The sequence below is a fragment of the Zingiber officinale genome, chromosome 8A (assembly GCF_018446385.1).
Source record: "Zingiber officinale cultivar Zhangliang chromosome 8A, Zo_v1.1, whole genome shotgun sequence".
Taxonomy (NCBI): domain Eukaryota; kingdom Viridiplantae; phylum Streptophyta; class Magnoliopsida; order Zingiberales; family Zingiberaceae; genus Zingiber; species Zingiber officinale.
The window spans coordinates 140,578,464-140,588,424 of record NC_056000.1 but is presented as its reverse complement, the minus strand read 5'-3'; the positions used below and the strand labels follow the sequence as shown (position 1 = coordinate 140,588,424).

General features: G+C 37.2%; 1 protein-coding gene across 2 annotated transcripts; it reads left to right on the top strand.

The window, feature by feature from the left end:
• Positions 1 to 797: 797 nt before the first annotated feature.
• Positions 798 to 9,251, top strand: LOC122010447 (phospholipase A I-like). 2 transcript variants are annotated; one of them, XM_042566979.1, is made up of 18 exons: positions 798 to 1,550; positions 2,125 to 2,272; positions 2,427 to 2,505; positions 2,595 to 2,748; positions 2,824 to 3,033; positions 3,122 to 3,367; positions 3,452 to 3,614; positions 3,721 to 3,981; positions 4,067 to 4,188; positions 4,289 to 4,450; positions 5,996 to 6,182; positions 6,304 to 6,440; positions 6,708 to 6,846; positions 6,949 to 7,155; positions 7,250 to 7,721; positions 7,808 to 8,024; positions 8,117 to 8,206; positions 8,610 to 9,251. In XM_042566979.1, exons 1-18 carry the CDS (start codon positions 996 to 998, stop codon positions 9,057 to 9,059), a joined length of 3,999 nt encoding a protein of 1,332 aa, XP_042422913.1. In that variant the 5' UTR covers positions 798 to 995; the 3' UTR covers positions 9,060 to 9,251. The 2 variants fall into 2 exon arrangements, with proteins under 2 accessions (XP_042422913.1, XP_042422914.1); XM_042566980.1 differs by lacking the exon at positions 798 to 1,550 and having other exon boundaries at positions 2,211 to 2,272; positions 2,584 to 2,748.
• Positions 9,252 to 9,961: the final 710 nt, after the last annotated feature.

The following is a 9,961-nucleotide window of genomic DNA, read 5'->3' as shown; positions in this document are numbered from 1 at the left end:
TCAAACTTTCAAGCGGTATGCTTACATCTGGATCCAAAACAATTGTTCATCTTTCTCCATCTTTTACGTCGAAATTTGAGCATCACAGTGGCAACGTCGAGGCACTCCTAGTTGTCATTCTAACCTCTTATTCTCTTTTTTCTTCCTCTCAGGTTTAGCTCACCCTCCTACGAAATCCCTTCCATTCACTTTCCAACGACTTCAGTCAACATCTTCCTAAACTCACCCGTGGCTCATTCATCGAATGTCTCAAAGTAGGAACAAGCAGTTAACTAGATATCTAAGGTTTAAATTCTATTTACGATGTACTATAAAGATCCTTCTATGGAACGATAAATTTAAGAAAGTTGACTGATTGAATGAGTCTATGTAAGTATTTCTTAATTTATCCTAGTAAATTTATATAAGACTGCACTAATCATAGAATTAATCAGTTTATAGAACTGAATTCTTGAATTTTAAAAAAAATTATATAGAAAGAGATAATCTTCCTACTTAAGCCCCATTCAAATTTTCATATCAAGCTAAATATTAATAAAGATAGATGCGAATATTTCTGTTTTTTTTTTCATGTCACGTGCTCCACGTGATGATTTTATTTGATTGTTTTAAAATCATTCTTCAATCATATTATTTTTTTTTCCAATAAATTTTGACTTTAGTGTTGTACCGATAATTCGATTTAATTTTGCACTTGATCCTTCGTGGGCTTTTAATGGGCTGCTATTCAGGTGACGTATTACACGGCCCGAGAGAAACAATGAATTGAATTCGAAGATACATAGGTACTGCTACTACCCTTCGATCCAAGTCGGCGTCTGTTTCTCCGCTGCTTCTCTTCTCCTGCTCCGCGCTGGTGTTGTGTTGTTCCCAAACGCATCGATCAAAAACCGTACCCCTCGCCTCCGATCGTCGATCCTCCTCCATCGCCGCCGCTAGATGTCTTCTCCTCAAACCCTATTGAATCCCTCCCGCCGTTAAATTGTTGAGCGCTCATGCAATCGTGGGGATTGGGGTGGAAGCGACCCTCCGAAATCTTCCACCTCTCCCTTGACTACGGCGAACCCGACGACAATGCCGACGTTAACCTACCTTCCACCTCCCCACCTCCCCCTCCTGCTCACCCCCCTCCGCCACCGCCGCCCCCGCTGCCGCCATCCGTCCGCCGACAAACTTCCAGGGATCTCGGCTTCCGGATCAACCTCGACTGGACCGCAGGGGATGACGAGGAGCAGATCGCCCTCCGCCTCCAGTCGCAGTTGATGGTTGCGCTCCCCCCGCCGCAGGACGCCGTGGTGCTGGATCTGCGCGGGGATGAGGAGCGCGGATCCGTTGAGGTGGAGATGAAGGTGGTCAGGCGGAGGGAGTCACTCAGATCGGTGAGAATGTCTAAGGCGGCGGGGTCGGGGCAGCAGAGCGATGGAGGCGGCGTCTTCACGCGGTTGATTCGGTCCAATTTGGTGCCGTCAGGGATGGGGAATGGGGTTCAGGGGTTAGGCGACCACTGGAAAAGCGTGACCATGGTGAACCTCTGCGGGTGCGGCTTGTCTGTAGGTTACTTTCCTTTTCCTGCTCGAATCCTCTGTTCATTTTCTTTTGTAGCTTGTTTTTTTTTTCATGTCACTTAATTTTGCTATTGTGCAGTCTATACCATAATCTTCATCATCCTCATCCTTGCTCTTCACAAATATCAAAATACGACTATTCAAAAATATATGAGTAGTTGCTGAAAACCATATACTTGCGATTTACTTCTGCTCGATAATTTTCTCTACGCATTAATATATCTGCTAGAACATGTCGAAGCTTTTTTCTGACAGTTTCAATGTTTATTAGTTCTGCTCCAATGTCCTGCAAAGAATGATTTTTGAAACTGGGTATAGCTTTGACACTTTTACATATATTGAGCTTTACTTGGTGGCAATGAACATCCATTTTATGGTATTTTCATGTTAAACTCTTTATACTACTATGACCTTCCAGCGTGATACTTTGAAATTGTTATTTGATGTATTTTCTTTTTCCCCCAAGTTTCCTATGCACCTTAGTACAATCCTTTTTTGTGTGGTATACTAAGAGGCCATCAGACATTATATCCATTGATACAAGCTTAAAATTTATCAGGTGTTTCCAGTGGGGCTAACGAAACTGCCCCTTCTTGAGAAATTGTATCTTAATAACAACAAGTTATTACTTTTGCCACCCGAGCTTGGCGATTTGGAAAATTTGAAGGTTCTAAGAGTTGACAATAATATGCTTAGTTCTGTCCCAGGTGAGCTTGCATATATGCTTTACTGGTGAACTTAATAAAGCAGATTATTTTATTTCTATTTGGTCATGTAAACCCATGTACACATTTATATGCGCTAATAATTGCTTGTCATATATGCTTATTTCTGGCAAAATGGATCTCAATTTTCAAACAGCCGAGTTGCGGCAATGTGTAATGCTGGTTGAACTGTCACTGGAACATAATAAACTTGTCAGGCCACTTCTGGATTTCAGGTCATTTGATTGGCATATTTGTCTGATGTCTTTCAATGCTGCATTTAATATACTATTAGCCTTAACATTTATCTTCAGCTTTGTGGCAGGGCTATGGCCGAGCTCCGTGTTCTAAGACTGTTTGGAAATCCTCTTGAATTTCTTCCAGATTTTTTACCCTTGCACAACCTTCGTCATTTATCGTTAGCTAATATAAGGATTGAGGCAACTGATAATCTTAAATCAGTTAACGTGCATATAGAGGTGATGTGATGCTACAATTTTTATTTATCCTCGTTCATGCTCTGTTTACCATTGCAACCTTCTTCATGATTACAGACAGAAAACAGCTCCTATTTTGCTGCATCAAAGCATAAACTCAGTGAATTCTTCTCCCTTATTTTCCGATTCTCTTCATGTCATCATCCTTTGTTGGCATCTGCATTAGCTAAAATCATGCAAGATCACAACAATCGTGTTGCAATTAGTAAAGAAGAGAATGCCATAAGACAGTTGATAAGTATGATAAGCAGTGATGACCGTCATGTGGTAAGTTGTTACTAGGATATTGGTATAGGATGTACTAATTATCAATTGGCATACAAGAAATTTTCCAAACATGTACTATATGTTGCAGGTTGAACAAGCATGTTTTGCTCTCTCGTCCCTGGCTTCTGATGTTTCTTTGGCAATGCAATTGATTAAGTCTGATATTATGCAACCCATTGAATCACTTTTGAAATCAGTTGACCAAGAAGAATTGATCTCTGTACTGCAAGTTCTGGTCACATTAGCATTTGTATCTGACAGTGTAGCTCAAAAGATGCTGACCAAGGATGTACTCAAATCTCTTAAAGCACTTTATGCACATAAGAGCACGGAGGTAAGGCTAGCCGGTGTACAATATTTTAGTTTATCTATCCATGCCAATTTGAGGGAAATAAATTGCTATTTTCACATTATTTAGGTGCAACGCTTATCATTATTGGCTGTTGGCAATTTAGCTTTCTGTTTTGAAAACCGTCGAATTCTATCTCAATCTGAAAGTCTGCGAGATCTTCTTTTACGCCTCACAGTTACATCTGTGCCACGGGTAAACAAGGCTGCTGCTCGTGCTTTGGCCATTCTTGGTACACCAATTTGTCCTTTGCAGCTGATAGTTATTTATGATATGTATATTTAAATGGTCTGTATGTATCTGTTTCAACTCTCACTATCTAATTATGTTAAACTCAGGTGAAAATGAAAACCTGCGACGAGCAATAAAAGGAAGACCTGTTGGGAAGCAAGGTCTACGTATTCTATCCATGGACGGTGGTGGTATGAAGGGACTAGCAACAGTTCAGATGCTTAAACAAATTGAGCAAGGGACTGGAAAGCGTATTCATGAAATGTTTGACTTGATTTGTGGGACATCAACTGGTGGTATGCTTGCTGTAGCTCTTGGAATTAAACTGATGACCCTAGAACAATGTGAAGATATATATAAGGAGCTTGGTATAATGTTTGGACTTTGCAAAGTACCATTATCATTGTTTTTTTTGTGCCAAATATTTAATTGTTTTTTGTGCTCATTTCTCAGGAAAACTTGTCTTTGCCGAACCTGTTCCTAAGGATAATGAAGCTGCATCTTGGAGGGAGAAGCTTGATCAGCTTTTCAAGAGTTCATCACAAAGCTTTAGAGTAGTTGTACATGGGTCCAAAGTATGAAATTAGAAGTTCCTATTTCTATATTTCTATTGATTTAGTTAATATGGATAGAGACACATATTACTCATATCAAAAATTCAAAATTTATTTACAGCATAGTGCAGATCAATTTGAAAGATTGTTGAAAGAGATGTGTGCTGATGAAGATGGTGACCTCTTAATTGAATCTGCTGTGAAGAGTATTCCAAAAGTTGTTGTAATGTCTACACTAGTTAGCGTAACACCTGCTCAACCATTTGTATTTCGAAATTATCAGGTTTGTCTACTTCTAGTGTGCTCTTCACCCATTCCTATCCATGATTAGGTGTTAAAGCTTGCAAATGTTTTTACTAAACTGAAAGTAGGCAGTATATAATTATCAAAATGATGTAGAGGCTTATCTACTTTTTAAATCATAATAAACAACTTAAAATTTATAAAACAATGCTAACATTATATAAATATTTGAAACTTCAAAATAACATATATTAAAGGGCAGCCCAGTGTACGAAACTCCCGCCAATACGTGATCTAGAGGAAGGGTCGGACTCGGACCACATTGGGTCTGTTGAACGCAGTCTTATCTTGCATTTTGCTAGAGGCTATTTTTACCCCATGATCTCAAGGTCACACGGCAGCAACTTTACTGTTATGTCAAAGCTCACCTTCAAAATAACATATATTATCTTAGAAAATTAGTTATACTAAGATATTATATATTCTAAATTTTTGTTATGTCAGATGAAAATGTCTGTCTTATATTGCAATTCGATTTTATGTTGTGTTGTGCAAAAATGTCTGAGAATAAGTAAGAAAAGCAGAAAAGAGCTAAAAAACTTTAATACTTCATCTTTGAAGAATAGTGAGTTTTCTTAGAACTCTTTCTGTTACAGAATCCTGACTACTTCCATAGTCACAACTTTGGGTCAGATGATACATTAAAAATAGTGTGTGGGATAAGAAAAGCCTTGCCTCACTTTTGTTTTCCTTTTATTTTTCTCTCTAAAAGAAGCTATTTGGTTCTCCCTTGTTGTAATGGTTGGTTTTGCTTCCTTGGTATCAAAGTATAGATACAATCACATTACTTGAAAATATGCAGTCTCTTCTCCTTTCATCTAGTATTTAAATGTTCATGATTTTTTTCTTCAATTGCAAAAAAGGAAGAAACAACCAAAATGTATTTAGCAGGATGAAAACTGTGGGTTATCACTCCTTTTCATCCATATTCTTTATCATCAAGCCGTGTTAGTCCCAACAATTTAGGATCAGCTACCTGAGTCTTATGTCCCCACTGAAATCAGTATTCTTTTAAGGCCCCCTTCATTTTAATAAGCTGAGAGGACTAAGTATGCAAAATCACTATGAAGCTAATTGATATAATTGTGTTTGCCAAAATCTTTAACTCGTTGAATATCATGATTATCTTAAGTTATGTAGCTAGCAATTTTTTAATTCATTGTCTTAAATGTTGTTCCATTTATTGATACCCTCTGGTATTTTTATCAAACCAATAAAGCACCAGGAATGTTCTACAAGTCATTTTCAACTCTAGAATATGTTCTGGTAGTATTGTTTAGCTGTTTTGTCTTTGCTTTTATTGTTATATAGATAAAATGGATTCTTTTTATTATGTTTTTAAACTCTACAGGTATGGAAGTTGACATTGTTCTTGAAATCTTTGTTTGTCTAGGACCAATTTTTTATGATATTTCTTTAGTTTACAGAGAACAAACGTTGATGCTTTAAAGTTGTAATTGACACAAAATGTTTGTCTTTTAGTCTAAATTGATGTGATTGGCAATAACCTTCTTTCTTGCTGTAGTATCCAGCCGGTACTCTAGAGACACCATTAGGAATGGAAAGCCCTGCTGTAACCTCAATTGGAACTCCTCATAGTTCAAAAATTAGTCTGCATCGTGTTGCTTCTATTGGGAGCTGCAAGCATCGAATATGGGAAGCTATAAGAGCATCTTCTGCTGCTCCATATTATCTTGATGATTTCTCTGATGGTACACATTCCTCATTCTATAATTATTCCCTTTATTTGCTTTTCACTTGTAGTTCATTAGCTTAAAGTTTGCAGACAGAGTACGTGACTGTTAATTTTTTTTTTTAATTATCTTAACTCAGATGTACATCGTTGGCAAGATGGCGCAATTGTAGCAAACAATCCAACCATATTTGCTGTTAGAGAAGCGCAACTTTTATGGCCTGATACACGCATTGACTGTCTAGTTTCCATAGGATGTGGTTCTATTCCAACAAAGGTAATCAACTTTTCTCTTTGTTTCTCCAATCTATAATTTGGCTCTAGCATTATCAACAGATAATATAGCACCATAAAGTGTTACTTGATGCTTTAATGGCCTGCCTAGCAGAAATATGAATCTGGTCTTTGTAAAATAGTTCGCCATCTGTTTTACAGTAGTAAAAAACAACTAATTTATGTCCCTATTAACATGTTTCAATTGCTGGTATCAGTAAGATTTGGATTCACAATGCAATGAATCATTGATGGCCTAATAATTATGCAGAGTCGGAAAGGTGGCTGGCGCTATATGGATACTGGTCAAGTATTAATTGAGAGTGCTTGCTCTGTAGATAGGGTGGAGGAAGCATTGGATGCTTTGTTACCTATGATTCCCGAAGTGCAGTATTTTCGCTTTAATCCACGTTAGAACTTGAGTCTTATATGTGTTCTATTAACTTTAAGGTTTTGAAGCCAAGAAACGAGCAGGTAAATTTGATATGTTGCTACTTGCTTTTTTCTAACAGTTGATGAGAGATATGATATGGAGCTTGATGAGACTGATCCTGCTATCTGGCTCAAGTTGGAGGCTGCAACAGAGGAATACATTCAGAAACATTCTGAGCTGTTCAAGAATGTCTGCGAGCGGTTAGTTTCACGAAATGAAAATGAAGAAAGAATGCTTGAAAGGCTGAATGGCCAACAATACTATAAAACTAAGTCATCAAATCAAGGTACTTGTCATCAACGACATTTTATTTAGTTGGGATTTACTTCAAACTTGAAATATTTGGTGTTCATTGTGAATCATATTTTTGACTCTCCAAGGTCTTGAAGAAAGCAGCCCTTCATTAGGATGGAGGAGGATGGTGCTACTTGTAGAGTCTTCGTACAGCACTGATATTGGAAATACTGATAATCATGCTCGATCTCTTGAAAAGTTTTGTGCTAGTAATGGCATAAGGCTTTCTCTAACAAGTCGAACTTCTGGACTTTTGAAACCTACCACTAGATTTTCTACGCCATTTACATCCCCTTTAATCACTGGAAGCTTCCCATCAAGTCCACTATACAGTCCAGAATTTGGACCTCAGCGGATTAATCGGATTGATCTTGTTCCACCTTTTAGCTTGGATGGTCATCCGATCGGAAAAACATCCATGTCTCCACCCACTTCTCCTCTGGTTTCAAGGCAGCCTTCTTCACATGTTCGATCATTGCATGAAAAATTGCAGAACTTGCCACAAGTAGGCATTATACATTTGGCTCTTGAGAATGATTTAACAGGTTCAATATTAAGGTTATAGTCATTCTCCTTGCTGTATTATTTAAGGTATATTTGTTAACTTTTTAATTAAATATGTCCTGATTAGTAAATCCCATCAGTTGGCAGAATGATGTGTTCGTGGTTGCTGAGCCTGGCAAGCTTGCAGATGGATTTCTTCAAAGTGTTAAAATGGGCCTTTCTTCACTTGTGCGAGGAAGAAGCAAAAAGGAAGCTTATGCCTTGACTAAGCTTTCATCGGTAGCTGATCTAATAACAAAATGGCGATCCTTTCAAGTAGGCAGTATTCACCATAGGTATATCGGACGTCAAACACAAGTATGCATTTTCTTATCTAGTAAATTTTGTATTAGTTTTCTCTTTAGCAAGAACCTAATTTGCTAAATTTACTTTCACAATTATTTCTGAAGGTCATGGAGGATAACCAAGAGATAAGTGCATTTATGTTTCGCCGAAGAGTTCCTGCTGTTCACTTGACATCTGACGATGTTCGTTGGATGGTAAGTGTGCATATTGACTATGATTTATTTTGTACTTGGAGAAAAATGCAACTACTTTGATGATCAAGTCGAGTGAATATTGTTAGCATTTTTAATAGGCATAGTTGGTACATTTAGCATGAAATTTTGATTTCTTAATGAATCTAACAATCTTTAAATTTTAAAAAATTTATGCCTCCAACACTTGCAATTTTATTACAAATCTAGTGCATTAAACATCAAAAGTTCATACTAACGTATCTTTGGTTGACTATGATTCAGAAGTCAAACAATGCTTTTACTCTTGAATCTAGTTATTTCTATTCTTTATTCTTGTGATTATCCATCATTCTTCTTTGTTCATTTTCAATTCGGGTGTTAAAGAGGTCCAAACAAACTTATTCAACTACATGCATTCTACTAGGTTGGAGCTTGGCGAGACCGAATCATAATTTGCACTGGAAGATTCGGGCTTGCTCCGAGCCTGGTGAAGGCCTTCCTTGATTCAGGTGCCAAAGCTGTTGTCTCACCATCCGTTGAACCCCCCGATACGCACTCCATACAATTCAATGGGATGAACGACTACAACGGTTTCGAGAATGGAAAATTTGAGATTGGGGACGAAGAAGAGGCCGAGGAAGAGGTTGTGCCTGAACTAGGTAGTTCCGCGAGTGACTGGGAAGATAGTGATGCAGAGAAAGGCGGCGAACACTCGTTCGTCTTGAATGATATCGAAGAGGATCTATCAGAGTTCATATGCCATTTATATGATTCATTGTTCCGCGAAGGATCTAGAGTGGATGTTGCCCTACACAGCGCTCTCAGGTCCTACCCAAAGTTGAGGTACATATGCCACCTCCCAAATTTACCTTAGTTAAAAATTACAATTCAAAGGTTAGAATAAACAGTTTTGTGATTAATGAAAAATATGCGAGAGATTGTCCGTTTTACAAAACAAAATCGTTCGAGAAAGTTGAAAAGTTTGATTCAAACTTATTCATATTTGTATGATCTAGGCCGAAATATGTAACAGTATAATTCAGTGAATAAAATAATATTTGTGGAAGCAAAGTCGAAGTTCAATTAATCTATAGTAATAGTTTGAGATAGGGATAAATATTTTATTATATATTGATATGATCTGATTGGTCAAGATGGTAAGGCCAATAATCAAAATGGAATTAGAATTATATTTCATTGTTAGCTGCTATTTCCTCCGTCCACTGTGGATACAAGAGGAAGAAAAGGAATTCGTACTAGGATGAGTAATATTAATTTTTTATATATTATTTTATTATTTTTAAAATAAATTTGATTAATTCAATATTAATTGAAATAATTAATTTTTAATTTAATTCGATTAATTTAGTTTTAATAAAATTTTGATTAATTCGATGAGTTAATATTAAATTAATTTTTAATTAATTTAATTAATTTATTGATCAAATTAATTGAATGTTTAATTCTAATTCTTATAAAAAAATCCTCCAGCTAAAAAAATAAGAGAGAAAATAAAAGCTTATGTAAAGGAAGATGATGTAAAGAAAAAAAAATGCCGAAGTTATTACAACTCGAGCGAACCCATCTACGACTTGAAATGATGTGAGGCAAGCATGGCCAGTGACTTGCGATGCGGTTGTGATCATGCAAGGTGGCCAATGGCTTGCGAGACGATTGTGTGGTGTCATCTTCATGCCGCTAGTGTGGATGCACACGTCCGCTCTATAATTATAGTCGGATTCCGACTGAAATCTATTAGTGTGGATGCACACGTGA